General features: G+C 39.1%; 1 protein-coding gene across 4 annotated transcripts in view; it reads left to right on the forward strand.

Moving 5' to 3' along the window:
- PLCB1 (phospholipase C beta 1) overlaps positions 1-24,088 on the forward strand; it is a 486,583-nt gene that overhangs the window by 416,925 nt on the left and 45,570 nt on the right. For 3 of the 4 annotated variants that reach the window (XM_026668521.2, XM_026668520.2, XM_087948391.1), the window contains exons 27-31: positions 1,236-1,416; positions 6,030-6,106; positions 6,257-6,346; positions 6,833-6,890; positions 8,502-8,588. In XM_026668521.2, the coding sequence (XP_026524306.1) occupies positions 1,236-1,416; positions 6,030-6,106; positions 6,257-6,346; positions 6,833-6,890; positions 8,502-8,588 (493 nt within the window). Of the gene's footprint in view, positions 1-1,235; positions 1,417-6,029; positions 6,107-6,256; positions 6,347-6,832; positions 6,891-8,501; positions 8,589-24,088 lie in introns of those variants that run through there. The other variant, XM_087948394.1, reaches the window with a different exon arrangement.

A 24,088-nucleotide genomic window follows, 5' to 3' on the forward strand; every position in this document is an offset into this window, starting at 1 on the left:
GGAAAGAGAAAGCATCTCTCGCATTACCCGGTGAGGAAAGGAGGTGAAACAAAACTCACTCTTTCACTGAGACCTACAAAATGCCAATCTACCATGTTCCAGGAGTTCTTTGAAATTATCAAACGCTCTCACTTGCAGTTCCCGTGCCTCCTGGCTCAGGTCCCTGAGATGCTCGCTCCCACACACGGCGGCAACAGCAGTCCCCTCCCCCAGCGCCCGCTGTCAGCTCTCCCCATTAGTTTTCTAGCTTTGAATTGCTCCTGGCTCTCTCTCTGTCCTCCCCCACATGCAGGCAGGAAAGGAAAGGGAGACGGAGCCATGCACAGCTCCCCGCTTTTTCAGCCCTTGCTGCCTCTCCCAACATCGAAGCCTCGGAAACGCAGGCAAAGCTGCCACAGCAGTAGCGCCCTGAGTTGCTTGCTTCTCCACTATTGCCTCCTCATCCTCCAGCACCACTTCCTTCTCTGGATAGGGCAATTCTTAACTAACCGAGCATGCTAAGGCAACTCAGGATGTTACTGCTGCGGCGGCTTTACCTGCGTCTCCAAGGCTTCGATGTTGGGAGAGGCAGTGAGGGTGGGAGAGTGGAGAGAGTGGAGAGCTGTGAATGGCTCCTTTCCTTTCCTGCCTGCACGTGGGCGGGGGGGAGGAAAGAGAGCCGGGAGCAATTCAAAGCTAGAGAACTAATGGGGAGAGCTTACAGCGGGCGCTGGGGGAGGGGACTACTGTTGCCGCCGCCGCAGGGTATAGGAGCTGGTTGGTGCGTGCATCTCAGGGACCCTGACTCCGGGGTCCCTCGGAGAGCCGGAAGGCGCGAGAACTGCACAGGCCAGATTAATTGCTTTTGGGGGCCATTTCTTCTGCGGCCCACCAAAATTTTTCCACAGCCCACCGGTTGGCAACCGCTGATCTACACCAACCTTCATCCCTTTTTGTTATACCATTGCTGTTCCTAGCAGCTTTCTTTTACAGATTTTATAGAAATTGAATTAAATTCATGATTGTTGTCTGAATGCTCTGGTCATCCATATTTTAGTAAATGAAGAGTTCTCTATACATATGTGAACATCAGATGCATATTTACACACTTGCACAAGACAAGGGAAAAAAGAGTTAAAGAATCTTTGATAGGTCAATGTTATATTGGCTAATGGAATAATGGGAGCATCTGGGGGATAGGACCTCTGTATTTGTATTGCTGCAATTTATATTTATTATTCTGTATTGTGCTGTAGAAGTGAAACCGGCAGCCCAGATCACAGTCCTTCAACTGTTGAACAAGAGTTGGCTGCTCTTGATTCAGAAATGACACAGAAGTTAATAGAGCTCAAAGAAAAACAACAGCAGCAGCTGCTGAATCTTCGACAAGAACAGTATTACAGTGAAAAGTACCAGAAACAAGCACATATTAAATTGGTATGTACCATACATAAAAATTGCTTCCCTACTTTGTATGATGAATACTACTGCAAACATTGCACACAAATCTAGTTTTGGCCTCTTCAGAACCTACCTATGGAGGTTTCTCTGTAACCCATCTCATGCCTTTGCTCCTTGGCATTATGCATGGATCTATTTGCTGACATATATCTCCATGTATCTTGGCATGGGACAGTTGGAACAGTGTGTGTAAAGAAGGTATTTTAAGATAGGGCAACCAGAAATATATATTACACTCTCTTTAGACTTGTTGGTTCAATGTAATAGATACACAAATGTAATTTGTATTAAGTTATTTAGTTAATCTTTTTAGTGTCAATGTCTTTCCTACTTTATGTATTTGTGATTATTGAGAGCAGATGCAAATCTTTCAGGTTTGCTCACCACAAATAACAAAGGGTGAGCTCTAATATATATTGTTATGGTGATAATACTATTGCTTGGGGATCTTTGCCTCTTCTAGCTTTGAAACTTAGACTGTCATGATATGCCTAATGCAATGCTGTCACTCTAAAGTTTCAGAAAGCATTTCAAAATGAGCAGTTAAATTAGTGTAGCCTATAAAATTGGAAACAAGAGCTTTGATACCACTCAGATGTCTTCTAACTACTTGTTTGTGCCAGAAAGCCTCCAGTAAATTTATGTGTACTAAATGGAAGCTAGAATACAAGCTATAAAGAACAAAACAATATTGTGTATTTATTGTCCCCAGAGCAGCTGTTATTTTTACAGCTGTGATTCAGGCGCCCTGCATGGAGCAGCCCTTTGGGCTAAATGAAGAGTCTGATCAGATAATAATAGATGCTTTAGAATATCAAGAAAAAAGAATGAGGCAATGGAATATTACTATTATTTCAATCTGTCCCAGAATGTGTATTTGTTGAAATTTATGATATTGTAACAAACCTGGCTATTTTATTCCATCTGTATAATATGGTAAAACAGATTAGTGTGTGTTAATTTATTAAGCCTTATGAACCAGAATAGGGAACTGGTATCACAGTTCACAAGTATGAGTGTAAACATAGCTTCCTGTTAAAAGGCATGAAATTCCAGTCATACCAATGGCAAGATAATTTAAACACTTATCCATCCTCACTAAGCGTATGCTGCTATATACAGAAAACTTATCTGATGCTGAATCAAGGAATCATAGGGTTGGAAGGGACTTGGAATCCAACGCCCTGCTCAAACAGGAGACCTTACACCATTCTGGACAAATTGTTGCCCAACTTCTTAAAAACCTATTATTGAAAAATTATTGAAACGTATTTCTCATGAATGTTCCCAGGAGAAAGGCATTAGGGCCCACTTGGGATCAGTGGAAAAGTTTCAGTGGCCCAGGCATCTGTTCAATAACAGGAAAAGTGATGGGAGAAACGTGCTCTTTGAGGCTTTCATTCCTGATTGAGGGATCAAAGAGAGTTGATCATCACAGAACAGTGCTTTGCTTGATGCCTAACTCTATATGCCTTGATCAATCCTCATGATTGGTTAATATGGTGTAATTGCTGAAAGTTCCCATTTACTTTTCACAATGTGTAATATTTCAAATCAGTATTTCTTGATTTCACATGAATACATAACTGTGGAAAAATAGCTACGGTGTCCTTTGACAAGTCTCTAAAATTCTTTCAGATAGGATGTTCTTAGGCAGAAGTCTCCAAAGACTTGTGGACTTCAACTCCCAGAATTCCTTTGCTGGCTGACGAATTCTGGGAGTTGGTCCACAAGTCTTAAAGTTGCCAAGTTTGAGGACCCCTGTTCTTAGGTTTCAAAGCATCACAATGTTCAAGTTTTTCATGAAAACAAGTCGTTTATTTAATACTGTATATTGAATCTCATCTCTGTGCCATCCCAGTTCAAGACATAGTTTGCTAAGATTAGGCAAAATATTTTTAATTGATGCTCTCGGATAAAATAGTCCTGCAGTAGTATAGTAGTATCATTGCTCCAGTTGAAGACAACATTCTTGGGACTCCTAACTTAGCATAGCAATTTATATCTATTTTTATTCAACTTCTATGGATTGAAGAAGAACTGCCAGCTGGAAGAAGGCAGCGGCAAACAACTTTTGAAAGTTTTGCAAAGCAAACTATAGAGGCTTGTCCATCATCAGGAGTTGTGGCTGCTTCGAAGGCACAAAATCATTAATTAGAACTTATTACTGATTAATTTGTATATATTTACTTTTAATTCTATATATTTGGTCCAGTGGTACTGTATGTTTTCCAATCAAGTTTTCAGAACTTGGATTTTTAAATACTGTAGCAATTTGCTTGATTGTGCTTTCTGATGAGCAGATGGATTCTTATATGAAACATAATGGAATTTGTTCCTCATTCACTATTCTGTCATGCTAAAGTTATTTTAGCATGATAACAATTAAGAATAATGTGATATTTGTAATGCATTGGAAATTAGTAGACAGAAATGGGTGATCACAAGGTATCTATCTACAGGAAGCCTTAAAATAACAAGATGAGATACAGAGGTTCATAAATACAGTCCATGTAGGCCTGGTGGATTGTCTCAAGTTACCTCTCTCTTTTGGATGAGATTGGAAAGTAACAGGGAGAAAAAATTCATCTGTCCTTGCATTAAGCATTATCAGTTCTTGACAGCATTGTCCCAGATCTAAACCATATAAGTCTGTATAGACCATAAGTCCTGTTCTGGTTAAAGGCAGGTTTTAGATTCAAATTAAATGTCTTCATGTTTGGGGCAAATTATTTCCATTTATTATATATGTAGAAGCGTCCTTACCATTGGACAGAGTAAAACATGTGGATTCAAGTAATGAATGTAGCAATATCCAGATCTAATTCTGGCTATTTTGTTTTCTGATTCTTTCTATAATCCTGAGGTAAGTGGTAGTAGTGCTTATTCTTTGCTGGCCTGATCTGATTGGGTTGATTATTTTGCCGAATTATTCTCTCCAGCTTGGCACAGGTGGGAAATGTCCCCTGAATGTGCCAATAGAAGGATGATTATTCAAGGAGTAATCATGTATGCATGTATATATGTATGTTGCTCCACTGATATGATATCAGCTCCTGGCCTATTTAAGTCAATATTAGCGGTAGCTTTCTAGCATTCACGGTGGGAGTCTTATCTTAGTCCTTCCTGAAGTTTTTGCCTACCAGTTGCTCTCTGATGAAGCATCCATCCCAAGGGTGGAGCAGGTAGAACCCTAAAGCCTCATTATACACGTAGTCCTCAAGAAATGACAGGCCACTTAATGACCATTCAAAACAATCAACACCCCAAAACTACAAATAACCTATTTCAAGGTTATGACAGATGCAGCACTCACATGGTCATTCGCACTTACAACAGACCAGAGGAATGCTGCAATGCCTTTGCTTGCCTTCTTCCCCTCCCCTCCCCACACAGTACTTAGACTTGTTCCCCGTGACTCCTGGAAGCAGCTGCCATTTTCAGCACCCCAACAATTCCTTGCTAAAATGGTGGCTGCTTGCAGAGCTTTCTCCGCTAATCAACTGTCGGCCCATCAGCTGTCCATAGGAATGCTGCAAAGCTCTCCTGCCTCTCTAGGCTTTGGGCTTGCTCGAGGCTAAACAGTAGAGGAATCAAATGAGCAAGGATACAAAATGTTTCTGCAGCTTTTTTCCACTGAAGTAAAAACAAAAAAAAAAGTTATATCTAAAAGTTGTGCCAAAAAAACGGGGGATGCTTGGTCTTTGCAAGCTTTAGCTCTCCTCCTGGCTGCCTATCTAGTCCAGCTAGCACTTAAAGGCTGGACTAGCTATAGAAAAAAAATTCTCTTCTTGCTTGCTTGGTTCCTCTTTGATTCAGCCTGGAGTCAAGTTATAGTTTCAAAAGAGATATTGGTTGGAAAGCAGAGGGACAGTTTAGTTTTAGCACCTAACTGGGTCGGCAGGAGGTGGGAAGAAAGATCAATGAGTCCATCCCTACCAGCTTCTTTGTTTTTATTATTGAAGAAAAAGTGGCTTTTGGAGGGAAGGAAGGGGGCATTAAGGTAGGGAAAAGTTTTGGGAAGCTCGTCCTGAAGCTACCTTTTGTGCAAAGGCCCTCTTCTCAAAGCCTAGAGTGGCAGGAGAGTTTTGCACCCTCCCCATGGACAGTTGATGGGTGAACACCTGATTAAAGAGAAAACTCCGAAAGGCTAGGGAACTAGTTCTTGTTTTGCCCCAGAAAGGCAGAATATATTAGCAGGAGGAAGGGCAGATGCAGAATTAGGAAAGACAGGTGAGCCCAGGGTTTTCCTTCCCCATTGTTTCTGGTTGGCAAGTAGTCCGCTAGGTTGTGGCCCAGTATCTGGGGATGGGGGAGGCCTGAGGCAGGAGGGCTGGTGCTTGCATTAGGTCTTCCAGGATCTTCCCCTATTCCTACTTAAAGGCCCATGCACTCATTTAATGAATGCATTGGGGAGAACAAGAATGGTCATTACTTGAGACAGTTCATTTTACATTATTTTGATCTTCTACCCTAATGGGTAGGCTCTATTAGGATCACAACCTGAAGATTACCTGTGCAATTCTTAACAACTGAATGTGGCTGGTACAATTTATGACGTATCTTTTTTTTTTTTTTCTCCTTCCAAGCTTATACAAAAACTGACAGATGTAGCAGAAGAATGCCAAAGCAACCAACTAAAGAAGTTGAAAGAGATTTGTGAAAGGTAAAGACCATTTACCAATTATTTTGACGACCATTCTATATGTCCTTACAGAAGAGTTAAGACAGAGGGAGTCACCTCTGGGTGAATGTGCATAGCGTAACTTTTGTTCTGTTTTCTTCTTTCATAAAAACAAATCTGGATTTGTTGAAGAGAAAAGAAAGAGTTAAAGAAAAAGATGGACAAGAAAAGGCAAGAGAAGATCACTGAAGCAAAGTCCAAGGACAGAAATCAAATGGATGAGTAAGTGCAGTCTTCCAATTCTCACCTTAATTTGTATCCAGAAGACCTGAAACACCAATAGAAAAAAATCCTAATATTTTTTAAAAATGTATGTTTAACTGTCACCTTCCACATATTATATTAAAAAGCAGGCAGAACAGTAGTATAGATTCCCACAGTGATGGCCCATTATTTTTCCTTTATTTAGAAGAGCATCCTTCCTTGAGGATGATTTTGTTTGAATCATCCTCAAGGACGTTTCCAATCAATCATAATGGCACTCATAATAGCGCATGACAAAGAGCACACAATCTCTTTGAAATAAAAGATTAAACCATTTTGAAATCTGGCGAAGAATACAGTGGGCAATATATGTAAAATTTGGCTCTGATTTTCTCTTAGTGAAGTTTACCAATTATTTTATAAACAAATTATTTGTAGCAGAAAACCAGTAATAAGTGATTTTAAAAAATAAATGGGATTAATCATTTTTAATTTTCCTCTCAGGGAGAAGACAGAAATGATTCGTTCATATATTCAAGAGGTGGTACAGTACATTAAAAGAGTAAGTCTACTACCTACAACATGTATTCACCTTGGCATAAAGATTACATTTAAATATTTAGGCTGATTTGCACATTGTGATTATCTTGAAATAGCAAAACCCCAACATAATAGTAGCCTTATTTTTGTGCAGAGACAATTTGCAGTCCCAATTTCCAGATAGTGCTAAAATTTTATAAATTTAGTTTACCATTTTTCCTTGATTCTCCAGAGGCAGATCAGTTCTTACCTGGCTGCAGATATAACAGCACCGCAACTGAAATAAGAAGGAATACAGAGAAGTTGAACAATTGTGTTTCAGATGTGGAACTTCAGTTGCTTCTTGTTTTGCTATGGAATGTGATTTTGGTTTTGGGTTTTTTTCCTGTCTGATACCTTGAATACTTTTGGTAGATGAGTGGCCATATATATTTGTTCAATACATACATACATACATTCATACACGCATAAGAGTGCTCTCTTGGTGCTCTCTGAGTTTGCTTGTTTTCTTGACGACGTTTCATTATCCTGACTAGCTAGGATACTGAAATATGGGCAAGAAAACAAGCAAACTCAAACTCCTCACCAAGGCCCTCTCATTTCAACCCTGAGCTACAAATATTCTCCTTTATGCATGCCTACTTCAGAGGAACACAAAATAATATCTTTAAAATCCAGACTCTGTTCTTGCATGGCAAAGTTATGCCCCCAAAACGCTGTTCAGAAATGGGTAAAAAGTCACTTAGTTGCTGTAAGATGTCATGACAAATCAAATGGAGCACTTATAAAAGGAAATACTTCCCACTAACATGCATGAAAAAAATGGTTCTTTATGGGCAAGCTTTATTTTGGTGTAGTGGTTAAGCACCATCAGGCTGGAAACTCGGAGATTTGTGAGTTCTAGTCCTGCCTGAGGCACAAAGCCAGTTGGGTGGCTTTGAGCCAATCATTTTCTCTCAGCCCTTGGAAGGAGGCAATGGCAAATCATTTCAGTAAAACCTTGTCAAGAAAACTGCACTTCTCACTCTCTGAGAATCAGACATGATTGAATAGAATTAAAAATAAAATGAGTATGCTGGTCAGTATCTAGTTATCTTTCCTCATCTCTTCAAAGCTCTGTGATTTGCATGTTGTCTATTGAAAAAAAAATGCTGTTTTTTGTAAAGCAAGTTAGCAGTGAGACCAATTAAGCCATTCACTCTCTTCAGAGCATATGGCACTTCACCTAATGACACAGAAGTTGGTATTAAAAAGTATCAACACAGTCCAACAGATTTGCAGGAACATAAATATGTTTAGATTTTAAAAAGGACAGTGCGCCCTGCAGTTAATACTAGCTACTTGGCCTAATTAAATGCTGCAGCTAATCACCATATATTAAGAATGTATTTTCCATTTTCAGCTGCACATTTCCAGCTATTAAAACTTTAAAATTTGAAACAAATCTACTGACATGCCCTGAACTCTTACATGAAAGAAGTTGACTATTTTAATAATGATGACATTATTTTATGTCAAAATGTTCTCTAAAACTTTGTTACCCAAGACAATTATGATATTGTGTTTTTGAGTGTTGAAACTGAGGAATTCAGATAGACATGTGAATTATAGGGGACTTTGTTTTTAATTACAGCTAGAAGATGCCCAGACCAAAAGACAGGAAAAACTTGTGGAGAAACACAAAGAGATTCGTCAGCAAATACTGGATGAAAAGCCCAAGGTAAGAGAACTTGAGCACTAATAAGTTCATAATTAATAAGTATGAGGCTTATATCAGGTAGATGTACACAAAGTTCATGGTGTGGAAAAGCACAGGTATATATTTTAAATACCATCCATCAAGGGTATTGTTGACCTGTGGATTGATAAATGGCTATCATTTTGTTGGGAATATCTTTGACCAGCAGAGGGTGCAATACATTGATAGATATGTAAAAAAAATAGCACATTTACTCTTGTTCTGTTGTAACACACAAGTAAGTTTGGTGTGTGTTTTTTTCATCTCAGCAAATTAGCAAAATGCAAAGAATATAGTATGCTATAAGATGCTTTTTCAAGGTGCAGATATTATGAGGCATGTTTTGAATTCTTGTCTATTCTTCTCAGCAAAGCAGATGGCGTATGCATGCACTTTGAACATATCGTATTTGTTTTGTTGGTTTTCCCAGTCTCTTGTCAGGAGGTCTGCAATTAGTTTCCAATGGTCATATTGCTTATTCTGGCAGCTGATACTATCCATGAAATTAATTCATTGTGGTTTTGGTCGTGCTTTTTGCCAGTTAACAAATAAAGGCAATCATATAAATGTTTTAGATTACTTTCTTGGTAAGTTCACTATAGTTATTCTTACTGACTACCCTTGTGATCGTACAGGAAAATAGATGACATTTTATCTTTGACTTTTTCTTAAGTGCATGGAAATTATAAAATGAGTAGCTATATTTTATAGTCCTTGAAGGCAGAAAATTAGAGTTAATATAATATTCAAGTCAGAGCATTTTTCCCTTCTGTTTTCTTATGGCTCGGCTTCTTATACAAGCCAACGATTTGAAAAAAGATCTGGAATGTACATGTTGTTTTAAATGTGGAGAAGAGATATGCCTCTTGTTGAAAACAATAACTATTCTTTGAGTTTGGGTGCCAGCCAAAATTCTGAAGAATTAATGGAGAACAGTCAACAATTAATGAAATCTGGTGGAAAACCCTTGTGATATATTTGAAGAATCTCCCTTCTCCCAAGTAGCCCAACAAGCATTGAATGTGTTCAGAGTTCAAGAGGCGTATTGTTTAATTATTTGTGGGAACAGGCGGAAGGAGATAAGGAATGGAATATCCTGAATAGAAGCATTTGATACTGCAATATTCAATATTGCTTAGACAATGAATGCATCTTTTCTTGATTATAACCAACCATTGTTTGTCACCTTGAAACTCAAAGGGCAGATTTCTCACTTTCCTAAACTGGAGCTAGTATATACCTGATTATTTCTTTCAAGTTCATTTATCTGGAAATATGCTTGCTTAAGGTATTTCATGATTAGATATAAACAGGGGTGATACAGGTATTTAATCAGCTTTAGACAAGCTCTTTATCACTTGCCTGAATCCCATATTATGAACCTGTTTCAACTTCACTGAATTCCTGCAGCTTAGTGTCATGGCAAACAACAAAATTAAAATTAGAGGCACTGATAATTTAAAATTTGTCTTTCTGTCATATATTTAAGGTTTTTTTTCTGGGTACTGTCACTAAGCTCCAGGTGTGCCCAAAAAATAAAACCAAGAAATCGAACACAAATGGCATGCATTCTTTTTTTCTTACAATAGTAGCAGCAAATTAATTCAGTTGTAGACTGAGAAATGTTGCTGCCCAACTATAAATTACCTACAAGTTTTATCTGATGTAATATGCTGCCAAACCATCTGTGCAGTATTTGCACACTCTGCTTTAGCCGTTAAAATCATCTCATTTTGGAATTCATATCCTCTTTCCAGATAATCTGGGTTGACTAAATCTAACTCTGACTTTTTTAGAACTGAAAGACAGTGAGTGCTATCACACATGAGGGAAATTCTGTCTTTGCCTTTCCCTTCTCCCACCTCCCAAACAGCTTGCTCCAAATACTACCTGGCTGTGGAAAATTAGGAAGTTAAAAATGCACTTATTAAGAAAACTTGGGGAATTGGCTTTTTTCCCCCTGTCACTGTGCCTCAATCTCAAAAAGAAACTTCTTGCCAGTGATCCTGCACCTCATGTGCAAGTGTTTTGCTTTGAAATTTAACAGATTAATAGATTTGGAAGGGACCTTGTAGGTCATCTAGCCCAAACAGAGACCCTGTACCATTTCTGACAGATGGCAGTCCAGTCTCTTCTTGAAAGCTTCCAGTAATAAAGCTCCCACAACTTCTGAGGGCAAGCTGTTCCATTGATTGATCACTCTCTCTGTCAGAAAATTTCTCCTTATTTCCAGGTTGAATCTCTCCTTGCTCAGTTTCCATCCATTATTCCTTGTCTGGCCTTCAGGTGCTTTGGAAAATAGCTTGAACCCCCCTCCTCTCTGTGGCAGCCCCTCAAATATTGGAATACTGCTATCATGTCTCCCCTTGTCCTTCTCTTCACTAGACTAGCCATGCCTAGCTCCTACAACCATTCATCATATGTTTTAGCTTCTAGGCCCCTAATCATCTTGGTTGCCCTTCTCTGCACACTTTCTAGAGTCTCAAAATTGAAGAGGCTGTCTCTACTACTCACCACCCATCTCTCAGGAAGAGAAAAATTGGAGTAGCATTGCTAAATATTGGGAAAGAAAGTTTGTTTTCCACTGATGAACAGCTTTAGCAACCAATGGATTGTAGTGTAGTAAGACCCAGATGAAAGATAGTCCTCAATTCGCAACCATTCTTTTAGTGATCATTCATAGTTACAATGGCACTGAAAAAAGTTGTTTACAACCAGTCCTCACACTTACAATTGACACAGAATCTCCATGGTCATGTGATCAGGATTCAGGTGCTTGGCAACTGGTACATATTTATGCATTTGCACTTGCACTTAGACTTATATACCCTTTATAATGCTTTACAGCCCACTCTAAGTGGTTTACAGAGTCAGCCTCTTGCCCCCAACAATTTGGGTCCTCATTTTACTCACTTCAGAAGGATGGAAGGCTGAGTCAACCTTGAGCCTGGCCGATTTCGATCTGCCAAATTGCAGGCAGCCGGCAGTCAGCAGAAGTAATTTGCAGTACTGCACTCTAACCACTGCGCCACTGAGGCTTTACAAAAGTCGCAGCATCCGAGGATCACGGAATTGCCATTTGTGAGCTTCCCAGCTGGCTTCTAGCAAGCAAAGTCAATGGGGAAGCCGAATTTGCTTAATGACTACATGATTCACTTAACAACTCAGTGATACAGTTAACCCTGGCCAAAAAATGTTGCAAAATTGGGCTTCACTCAGGTAGCAACCACTTTGCTTAACAACAGAAATTCTGGTCTCAATTGTGGTCCTAAGTCAAGGACTACCTATATCAGTGACACAGTTTTCTTATCTCTACCTGTGTATTAACACATTTATCAACTCAAGAATGCCTGTGACAAACCTAAACACTCTTTTTTTTTTTAATGGGCACCACCAATAGGTGAGATTTCACTATATCTCACTTCTTTGATATTTCTTATCTGTTGAATCGGAGTGAGGTTTACAAAAGCATACAAGATGACAAATGTGTTTATTGCATGTAATTTTTAGCATTTTTGATATTGAGTAAGGTGAAAGAGAAAATACATTACACTGCTCTTTCATTATATCTCACTATGTCATAAAATCACAGAAAGAAGAATACAAATATAAACAAGTGCAAACATTCAGCATACAACTTTATTTAAAAAAATTGTGTATATAACTGCCATTCTGTTGGGCAGATAGGCAGACCTCCATACACACACACACACACACACACACACACACACACACACACCTACCTTCATACACATCCATCCATCCATCCAACAATGTAAATGTTTTTCAAGATTACTGATTAGGCTTGGGACAGTTGTACAAAACAACTAGGCTGGAATTAATTAATTAACTTAGCAGTATAATTGTGGCAGTAGCTAAACATTATCTGAAATTTGTATTCCAAGTTTAATTGCTTATAGTTTTTTAAATTGCAATCTCATCTGGAAATACTGAGTGAACAAACTGGAAAAAAAATGAGTAAGAGGGTGAAATCAGATTAATTGTTTCTCTTTTTTTCTGTTTATAGGGGTTTTTTTTTTATAATGTGGACCAAGACAGCCACTATTTGGGATTGTTAGACTAGAAAAGAGAAATTAACAAATAGAGAATTACTTAATAAGGAGGAAAGAATAGCATTTACTCAAGAGTTCTTTTGTCGCTCCTGAGACTTCACCCTGTCCACAGTGTCCAGGAAGTGTTTCCAAATTAGTTTTATCTTTTCCTTATGAAGATGGATCCAATGTTGCAGCTACCACTTAGTTACATTAATTTAAAGATGCTTCTGGCTTCCCTTGTGTGACTGCATATACAAGTAGTCCTCAGCTTATGACTGTAACTGAGCCTGGAATTAGTTGTAAGTGACGCTGGCAATTGTGGGTCATGATGTGACCATTCCCGGCTTTATTACCGATTTTGTGGCAGTCATTAAATGAATGACACATTTGTTAAGCAAACACCCTGGTCATTAAGTGAACCAATTGTACCCAGTGGGCATTTTTTTGTTGGAAACCAGAAGTAAACACTGGTTTCTGGTTAAAAAAAAAAATTGCAAATTGCAGTCTCAGGACCACAGGGCTCTGCAAATGGCCGAAAATTCAGGCCAGTTGCCCAACTCCCACAATGCAATCAGATGACAGTAAGAGGGGGAGCTTAAATTGATTTTTTTGGAGTGTTTGAGGGGGTTCCTTTGAAATGGTCTTTTATAGCTTTTTTTGGGGGGGGTCTGTTGTAATTTCAAATGGCCGTTAAGCAGTTCTAAGTCAAGGAGTACCTGTATATCTGTGGTACACACAGTGAAAGAAGATACTACAGAACAAGCAGTGGGTAAACCACTGATCTAGACCACTTCCTCTCACTTCTGAATAGTATATTTACATCAATCATGTGGGTAAATCAGGAAAGCAGGATCTTCATGAATAGACACCAGTTGGACTCGGGCACCTGCATAGACTGCCATAGACCCTGGTTACTCCTATTCCTCAAATATGTGGAATGGAGAATACATCTGCTGCACTGGTGGTATTCTAGCGGTTCGGCCCGGTTCTGGTGTACCGGTAGTGCCGAAGACAAGCCAAGACCAAACCGGTTCTCTCTGAGCTGCTGTTGGGCCCACCTGCCCACTGTGCTTTTGAAGCACAGCTGCTTTGCGCGGCACAGCAGATTGCCGCGCGGCAGCTGCTGAAGCAACAGGGAAAGCGCAGGATTGCAGGAAGTGAGTTGGAAAGCCTCTGTGCAAAGTATACATTTCGTGCACATGCACGTGCAAAGTGTGTGCGCGCATGCAAAGTGTGCCCACCAAGCCACGCCCACTGAACCGGTGGTAAAATATTTTGAAATGCACCACTGATCTGCTATCTTTCTAATGACCATCTTTTGTGTCTGTTTTTCTTACACTGGAAGGAATGGAAGAGGGAATACTTGTGAGCACTTTGTGAAACCTTTGTCCCAGCTGAAACTACCACCCAAACTACCACCCAAATTCCGAATATGTTCTCTTATAAGCAAACTCATTTTAGGCATACCTTAGCCTAGATAAAGTTTCATCCTTCATATTAATGGGAGAACAGCTGTTGTCAAGTGGAGCATATTTGGCTGACCTATTTTTACCCTACCTGTCCAGCGATCTAGAGGTGTCCTCTAATTGTAATTGCTTCCTTGCTTGTGCAGATATTAGAAATTCAATAATGCAGAAGGCAGTTTCCAATTATAGATGCCTGAAGGCGTATGGGGACATGTTCTTCATCCTTGTGACAAAGTGAATCCATTTGAAAACATAACTGTTCACCTAGTGTTCTTTAATACATCCATTAATGATTTGAGGAAAGGAGTTAAAACAACACAATTCTGATGCATGGAACTTCCAGATTGGAAATGATTGCAGACACTTGACAATCCAAGATCTTGAATTTATATATTCTCAGCCGATTAGATGCTTTGATAAAACTAAAAGAGAGTTGAAGTATTGACTTCAGTCCAGAATTAGTGTATTTAGAGCGGGCCCACTGAAATAAATTGAGCTTCAATTAGCTAGAGCAAATGTTTATGTCTCATTGATTTCAGTTGGTGGACTCTAATGGTTATTGTATTCAAATTTAGTCTGCTTGACGTAAATGTGATTTTTTTGCATCTAGTTAGAACAAAGTCCTGATATGTAAGAAATATTTTCTAATATTTATTAGGAAGGAGGTCAACCTATAGATCCTAGTTAATCAGATAATTTTTGATCAGCAGTATGATGTTTTACAAATGCTACAGCAGGGGTGTCACTCCAGCTCCATGAAGGGGGGAAATGTCGCAAAATGTCATGTGACAGGAATGTGATGCCCCAAGTTTCACACACGTGTGCTACAGTATACTATATGCAGTCACAGAGAAAGGTCCGCTGTAAGACAAAGAATAGACCTTTCTCTTTTGCACAGCACTGGTGAGTTGTGTTCTTTGCTAGAGTGCTACATTATGTTGCCCTATTTCATAAAAGGCACATGGAAGTTGGAAATCATTGAGATGAAAGCAACAAAATTCTTTAGACATCTGGAGAATTTCATATGTAACAAGTCTAAAGAAGCTGGGCTTCTTTAATTTAAAAGAGGGAAGGATTAACTTAACATAGACAACAAAGTCTGCCCAGAGACACATTTGTGGTCTTACCTTCTGTTTGTGAAAGCAAGGTTTGAATTTCTTTCTGTACATAGATTCACCTTGAACAAAAATTTTTGTCTTGCCTTTTTATTTATAATCCTGATAGAATATGCTATAAACTCAGGAATCTTATTATTAATTTAATTGTGTTCTGCTTCAGCAACTGAACTATTCAGAAGTGTTATGTCACTAGCATGAGTTAGTGTATATCCATATTTACATAAACTAATACACACAGATATATGCATTCTTTTTCTCACTCTGACTTTCACAATCACACACATTCAAGAAAACATGCTGTGCTTTTTGCTATTGATCAGAAGGTCTAAGCTATAAGTGCTAAAACATGTCTGTCTTGTAAAAATGAGGCTACATAAAAAATACATTAGATCTTCATCATAGAGAAGAATTGAAATAATAATAATGCAGGTTGACTGTGAAAGAAGTTTGACCGGTAGGTCTTCTCTTCACAGACTTTTAGCCATTCTAAGGCATCTTCAGCTAAACCAGAGAAATTGAGCATACATGTGGAAAGATCTTGCAGGATTGTGAGGTCAACCCAGTTCTCTTGTGCCCTTTTGGCTCTTATGGACTCACATCAATGCTTTTAAAAGGCTCAAGTTCTGTTCGTTTTTAACAGAAGTATGCAGCTTTTAGCAGAAGTATGTAGCTTTTCCATAGAAGACAATTAGACCAGCCCAAGGTCCAAAACAGAGAGTTTTAGATACCTAGATCAGATGGTTTGAATGTCTCACACTTACCCCATATGTTGATTGCTTGGTAAGCCACTAAGATCCTCACTAGAGAAGGCGTTGCCTTCATGATCTTTTCCTCTAATGGGAAAAATATTGTCTGCAATATACTCTGGACAATAAAAAGCATTGCAACAACTTGGGCTGACATCAGGAACAAGTTTGAATCAATCTGTGGAAACCCTTTCAAAATGCTGCCAGCTACTCTGAAGTATCTTTCTTGTGGCCATGACTCCCATTCCTATTCTACTTTGGGGAAGAATCAAAGGCAAAAGATTAAAATCCCATTCTTTTTCTAAAAACCCAGGTTGGGAAACCCAATGCAAAATAGTGTAGTAGCAACCAAAGCCAAAATGAAATCTATGTACTGATTGACTGCACTGCTACAAAGTACTGTAACAGAACTACAAATACTAATATGTAAATAAATGGAAAAACATGAATTGTAAAGAACACTCTGTTGTGTATAAATAATATAAACATACCCCCGCAATACCATAACAGGCACACATCTTTTTCAGAATTGCTTTATTTAGTTAGTGCTAAGTACAAGCAACTGAATGAAAAGATGAAGGGTTTGTTGATTTGTGCCTTCAGATTCATAGGCATGAGAATCAGACATCCTCTGAGGTAGAAGGTTTCACCTAATAGTTGAACACTGCAGAATAATATGCTTATAATATTTACCACTGGGAGGCATGGAACTAGTGGTAAAGGATTTTCCAGTGTGATGAAGCTGAAGAAATAAGGATCTATTATAAGTTACATAATAACATAATGCAAACTCTGTATAAAACAAAAGACAGTATTTTCTAATGTGCATGGCATAAGAAGAACAGCAGCTATACAGCTTTGCACTGAAATGCAATTAGCAATACACAAAGTAGCAAAGCAAGCAATAACATAGGAGAAAAAAATCAGAACAAAACAAAAAAAAATTATGAAAAAATGACTGTGTTAATTGCATTGCAAAAGGCAAAGCATACCCAGGGAGAAAAAGATAAACTTGTTGTTCTTACTTGTTCTTATTTATAACAAAAAATGCAGTAACTGTTAATAAATTATGCTAATTTTGTGTTTGAAAGCAGGGTCATGGGAATTTCAGAATGCTGTTTAAACAACATTCACAGCAAGCAGTGAACCTAAAACCTTTCCCTCTTGCCCCAAAACCTGTACTACCTTTGGGAGTAGCCGTGATTTGAGCGCTTGTAACATTTTCAGATCAGCAGGTACAATAAAATTATAGTGAAATCTCAACAATATAGTTGATTTCTTTGTAAGGCTTGGGTTGATGATGTAATTCTTCACAGTGCCAAGCTGGATAGCCTTCATTCTATTCATTTGCATAAACTTATTCTTTTCAAGTGAAATGGTTCTAAATTAGCTAAAGGATTATGAGCCAAATCCCCATAAAGCCAAACCTCCATAAAGAATCTGCTTATTCTTTGAGTACCTTTTTCATAGTAGCTGGAGCACTGATGCATATGATGGGCAATCAGTGAAACTTACTAGGCAGTGTTAGGTCTTAGATTTGGGAGAGCTGCACTATTGATACTCAGACCAGGATTCAAAATTCTACAGCTATGCACACAAATTGTGTTTTAGACCTGAATTTATTGACGAACCATGACTAACCTACATGGCAATTTTCTGCAAAATTTCAAGAATTGTTTGTAATCCAGCATGAAGATTCAACTACTTCCTGCCCCCCGCCCTGTCCTTTTTATTAAATCCTATAGGCATATGGATCTGGGCATCCACTATTGCAGATTTAAAAGGCCAAACATTTTAAAGATGGCACTGGATAAGGCCCTTTTTTTATGCAGTCACTGACTGGGTCAATTTATAGGGCCCCAGTGTTTGCTTTTGTGTGTGTTCCTTGAACAAGAAGTGAGTGATGGAGTCTATGGTGGAGTTATGGAGTTTAACATAATTTATATTGGTGCTTCTAACAGTTTATATATTATATTGGTGCTTAAAACAGTTTGGGCGATTGTTGGAGGTGGAGTATGTTCTGTGATGTTATAGAACAGAGGTGTCAAACTTGTGTCGTCATGGCAGGTCATGTGACATATCACGACTTTTTTCCCCTTCACTAATCTGGGCATGGGTGTGGCCAGCGCATGATGCATCCGGCCCATGGCCCTCAAGTTTGACAGCCCTGTTATAGAATGAGAGGGATTCCAGGGATGGGGGGACTTCTGGATGTATGGACTGGGGTGGTAAAAGGTACTCACACACAATGTGCTCGAGTTTAGAGCAGACAGTAAAAAAATTACCATTTGGGGTTTGTAGTCCTTTCTATTCTCATTGTGGTTATTTGGATTTCTAGAAGACACAAGAGCACCAGTTGCTGGTTGGCCTGTTTGCTGGGACTGGAACCATTAGATTAATCACCACCATTGTGTAGTCATGTGGCTTCAGTTCCTGGAAGACGGAGTCACTGGTATAAATTAAAGAGCAAACCAAAGAGGTGTTGCCATCCTCACTATGTTCCTTGATTGTTTTGGACTATGGACTGTTATTCTCCTTTTTGATAATGGGCAGGCACTAATCTGACCACTTCAGAAGCTTATCTGGTTAGTTCCATGCCAATTCAGGCCACATTGCTGCCCACCAAGCAGAAAGCAAGGAGAGTCTAGAGGTGGAGGCTGCCAACACTTGTCTGCCTGGTCAGGAAGTAGTAGGCTTGCAAATTGGGGCTACTAAGAGTAGCATGGGCTGGGTTCCCCCAAGGATATACTTCAGCCTAGTTTGCCTTTCCACTGATTTTTGGGAACTCCAAATAGTGACCACAATTGGGACCAACAATTAGGTCATAAAGTGAAATGGATGCTGAGTGAAATTACCAATGTGTTTATGATCTTCAGTTTTTCTTTGCTTTACAAACGTTAAGAAAATTGTAAAAATGAGGATTGATCATAAAGTTATTTTTTCATCACTATTTGTCACCTCGCTAAAGGACTACCTGTACCTGTACCCAAGTGGAAGATGAACCAGTAGATTTCATGGCCCCATTTGTTGTGTAAGAGAGACTGGAATTGAGGCTAACCCATGCCGTCATTAGTGAAAGGGTGCTGGGACAGAGGGGAAGTGAAGTATTTTGGTTCTAAAGGGCTTTGATCACTTTTTTATAGAGTGATAGAGAGATACTGACATTAAGAAATGAATTGAGCATCATTTCTACTGCCCCCATTTTTCTGTTCTATATGAATTATCATTCCATTTCCTTTCAGAAGAAAGGAAAGAAAACATGGGCTTTTTCACATCAGTTGTAATGACCTCACAATCCCTATCTCATTTGACTAATTTTTCTCAAAATTGAAATTAAAAGGTAAGCCAATTATAGGTCAGATGTATTTCTGTAGGTGAAGATCTGTAATTCAAACTAATATTCCAATGCTTGTGTTTACCTTTGTTGATTCCTTAAAAGGAAAAGGAACTGAAAACAATGGCAAATAATTGAAAATCCAATTATATGTTATATTGTTATGTTACACTATACAGGTGAAACTTGAAAAATTAGAATATCGTGCAAAAGTTCATTTATTTCAGTAATGCAACTTAAAAGGTGAAACTAATATATGAGATAGACTCATTACATGCAAAGCAAGATAGTTCAAGCCGTGATTTGTCATAATGGATATGATTATGCTTACAGCTCATGAAAACCCCAAATCCACAATATCAGAAAATTAGAATATTACATGCAATCAATAAAATAAGAATTGTACATAGAACAATAGCGGACCTCTGAAAAGTATAAGCATGCAGATGTACTCAGTAGTTGGTTTGGGCCCCTTTTGCAGCAATTACTGCCTCAGTGAGGCGTGGCATGGAAGCTATCAGCCTGTGGCACTGCTGAGGTGTTATGGAAGACCAGGATGCTTCAATAGCGGCCTTCAGCTCTTCTGCATTGTTCGGTCTCATATTTCTCATCTTTCTCTTAGCAATGCCCCATAGATTCTCTATGGGGTTCAGGTCAGGCGAGTTTGCTGGCCAATCAAGCACAGTAATCCCATGGTCACTGAACCTGGTTTTGGTGCTTTTGGCAGTGTGGGCAGGTGCCAAGTCCTGCTGGAAAATGAAGTCAATCATCATCTGCAGAAGGAAGCATGAAGTGCTCCAAAATCTCCTGGTAGACGGCTGCGTTGACCCTGGACTTAATGAAGCATAGTGGACCAACACCAGCAGATGACATGGCTCCCCAAATCAACAAAGACTGTGGAAACTTCACACTGGACTTCAAGCATCTTGCAGTGTGTGCCTCTCCATTCTTCCTCCAGACTCTAGGTCCTTGGTTTCCAAATGAGATGCAAAAGTTGCTCTCATCAGAAAAGAGGACTTTGGACCACTGAGCAACAGACCAGTTCTTTTTTTCTTTAGCCCAGGTAAGATGCTTCTGATGTTGTTTTTTGTTCAGGAGCGGCTTGACAAGAGGAATACGACATTTGAAGCCCCTGTCCAGGATCCGTCTGTATGTAGTGGCTCTTGATGCACTGACTCCAGCCTCAGTCCACTCCTTGTGAAAGTCCCCAACACTTTTGAATGGCTTTTTCCTGACAATCCTCTCCAGGCTGCGGTCATCCCTGCTGCTTGGGCACCTTTTTCTTCCACACTTTTCCCTTCCAGATAACTTTCTATTCATGTGCTTTGATACAGCACTTTGGGAACATCCAACTTCTTTTGCAATTACCTTTTGAGGCTTTCCCTCCTTATGGAGGGTGTCAATGATGGCTTTCTGCACAACTGTCAGGTCAGCAGTCTTTCCCATGATTGTGAGTCCTACTGAACTTGACTGAGGGACCATTTAAAGGCTCAGGAACCCTTTGCAGGTGTTATGGCTTAATTAGCTGATGAGAGTGGGACACTTTGGGCCGAGAATATTGATCCTTTTCACAATATTCTAATTTTCTGATATTGTGGATTTGGAATTTTCATGAGCTGTAAGCCATAATCATCTCAATTATGACAAATCATGGCTTGAACTATCTTGCTTTGCACATAATGAGTCTATCTCATATATTAGTTTCACCTTTTAAGTTGCAATACTGAAATAAATGAACTTTTGCACGATATTCTAATTTTTCGAGTTTCACCTGTATGTTATGAGTTCTACCTATTATTTTAGGGACAGATATATTTATAGGCATTTCAAATGCTTATTTCACGATAAGGTTCTGACATTCTTTACCATAGCTCATATTTTAAATACTATATAAGGAGCCATGGTGGCACAGTGGTTAGAATGCAGTATTGAAGGCTAATTCAGCTCACTGCCAGAAGTTCAATCCTCACTGGCTCAAGGTTGACTCAGCCTTCCATCCTTTCGAAGTCAGTAAAATGAGGACCCAGATTGTTGGGGGCTCTGTAAACTGCTTAGACAGAGCTGAAAATCATTGTGAGCAATATATAAGTCTAAGTGTTAAGTTATGTGTACATTCTGTTCAGTTGTGGGCAAGTATAATCATGTTTTTGGACTCATAGAAATGAAAAGACATTTTAAAATGTTTCAGTGTTGAGTGAAATTTAAAGATGGGTGAATATATGCATGTGAGGGTGGTTGTGTGAGTTTATAATAAAAAAGAAATATTTTCATTTGAATGAACCAAAGTGCCATGAACACAAGCCTGCGATTGAAAATTTGTCATCTTAAAAAAAAGTCACAAATTAGAAGTTGTGAAACAGTGTTACTCTTCCTTGGTTTTATATTTGTCCTGTTGAATTATTTCAGGTTTATTCTTGCTTCAACATTGCATATATTTTTATCCCAACTATGAGTGGGTCACAAAAATGCATATTACAATCTGAAGTGATACTTAGCATGATAATTAGATTTCTTTTTTGGCTAATACTTCTGAATACATGAGTACCAAAGGGATTTCTGTTGAACTTTTTTTAATTAAAGATTATAACTGCAATATTAAAAATGCTTCCAGTGAGGCAAGATAAACTAATATCCAAATTTTTGCTTTATTTATTTATTAAATTAAACCTCTCATCTCACTCATAATACAATTCTAGATAGTTTGCAATCCGATAAACAAAATTATAAAATAGTAAGAGAATAATAAATATATTAAAATTAACAAAGAAGTAGCTAAGTTAACAAGGGTTATACAATCAAATGGAAGTAGTAGCTTTTATTTAATCTGGTAACCACCTCCAGAATGGCACAACCCTATCTAGGACCTAGGCCAATTCGTAGATCCAGCTTTTAAGGTCTTTATGGAATTCCAAGAGGGTGGGATAGATCTGATCTTCATATGATGTTCCAATGGGCAGGTGCTTTGTCAGAGAAGACCATTCTGGACCCTACCAGTCAACATTTCTTGACTGACAAGGTTCACAGCCGGCTTCTTCTCCTACTGTGGGTCAATCTCATTGGGGTGAGAGAGTTTTTCAGATAATACCGTAAAGGTCATAAATAACATTTTGAATTGGACCCAGAATTGGCATCCAGTGCAGCTCACATAACCGAAGTGTTACAAGGGTTGTCCTAGGGCCCCCCAGAATTGTGCAGCTGTATTCTGAGCCAGCAGTTGCTTCCAAATACTTTTCAAGGTAGTCCCACGTGTAGAGCACATTGCACTAATCCAAGTGAAAGATGACCAGGGCCTGAATACAAGGTTTCCTGATCCAGAAAAGTGCTCAAAGGTTCTCTTAGCAATGACTGCCACCTACTCTTCAGGCAGGAGTCAAGAGTCCAGGAGAACCCCCAAGTTGTGCACTTAGTCTGTCTTGAAGCAGTGCTACCCCCTTCAGAACTAAAGATGTTGAATGGCTGGATCCCGAAGCTCATTCACTCATAGTCACTTGGTCTTATTTGGTCTTATTGTTCAGCCAAAGCCTATTGTCCCATGTCCAGATCCCCAGAGCCTCCAGGTACCGCAAGACAGCAGAGACAGCAACACTTGAGTCACCCAGGATGGAGATATAAAATTGAGCATCATCAGCATACTGATGATGCCTCATCTCCTTGTGCTGAATGATCTTAACCAATGGCTTCATGTAGATGATAAAAAGGAATGGAGAAAGTACCATGTTCTGTGGCACACCACAAAGGAGCAGCCATGGGCTGGACTTCTCCCTATCAATACAAATTGGGACTGGCCTTGAGCGATTATAAAAAAGAGCAAGGAAAGATGATCTACTCCCATCCCACTCTCACCAGAGATCATCGATCAATGAAATAAATTCTCTTTCTGTCCCCTAACTGAGCTTGAAATCCGACTGGAAGGGGTCCAGTCTTCAGTCCACTTTGCTCAGATTATGGTAGCATTATAGCCATAAAGGCAGCTGGATGTGAAAAGCCAAGCTGCCAAAATTCTCTCTGGAACAAAGATCTGGAGATTGCCCATATGTACTCCATAACAGTAGAGAAGATACTTGTGAAAAGAAGGCAGAAATGGATGATTTTTGCAGCCACTTATGATTAGCTAGGTGTTGAGGTCAGGGGTGGGATTCTCCCAGTTTAACAACCGGTTCGGTGATCGTGCACTGTGCGTATGTGTTCACCTTTCAAAATTACTTACCTTCTACGTTACTTCTGGGGAGTAACACAGCCAAGACGCAGCAATCCATTCTGCCGACGCGAATCAGCTGAGAGGATATAGGTAAGTACAGCTCAGGGGCGGCGGGGGGCGACCTGATTGTCGGAGAGAACCGGTTCACTCCACAGCTGATTATTGGAGCTAGAGTTTCTCCCGAACCAGGAGAATCCCACCCCGGTTGAGATTTCATTGTTCTTTGAGCCATAAATGCAACCTTTTATGTACTCAAGTTGGTTTGACCAAACCTTATTGTTTTAATCACTTTGGAGTATTTCTTATTGTCTCTTTAAGATTGAAAAACTTTGGAACCACAAGCCTAAGGATAGCTGGGTGACTTTCCCTTCAATCTGTTTAAAAAGAAGGGAAATCACATCTTTTCAACTTTGGAAAGAGCTTTTTTTGTAATATTTTGCAACATACAGCAGGGATTTTAGAGTTGTTTTTTAAGAGTTTAAACCCTAAGGTTTGTGAAACTGATGTAAAGAAAGACTTTGAAATTAATTAGAAAGGGAAAAGTGAATCTTGTTTACATTTCAAT

The sequence above is a fragment of the Notechis scutatus genome, chromosome 1, assembly GCF_049901735.1.
Source record: "Notechis scutatus isolate UNSWTSFEM ecotype Mainland chromosome 1, rNotScu1.2, whole genome shotgun sequence".
NCBI classification, from domain to species: Eukaryota; Metazoa; Chordata; class Lepidosauria; order Squamata; family Elapidae; genus Notechis; species Notechis scutatus.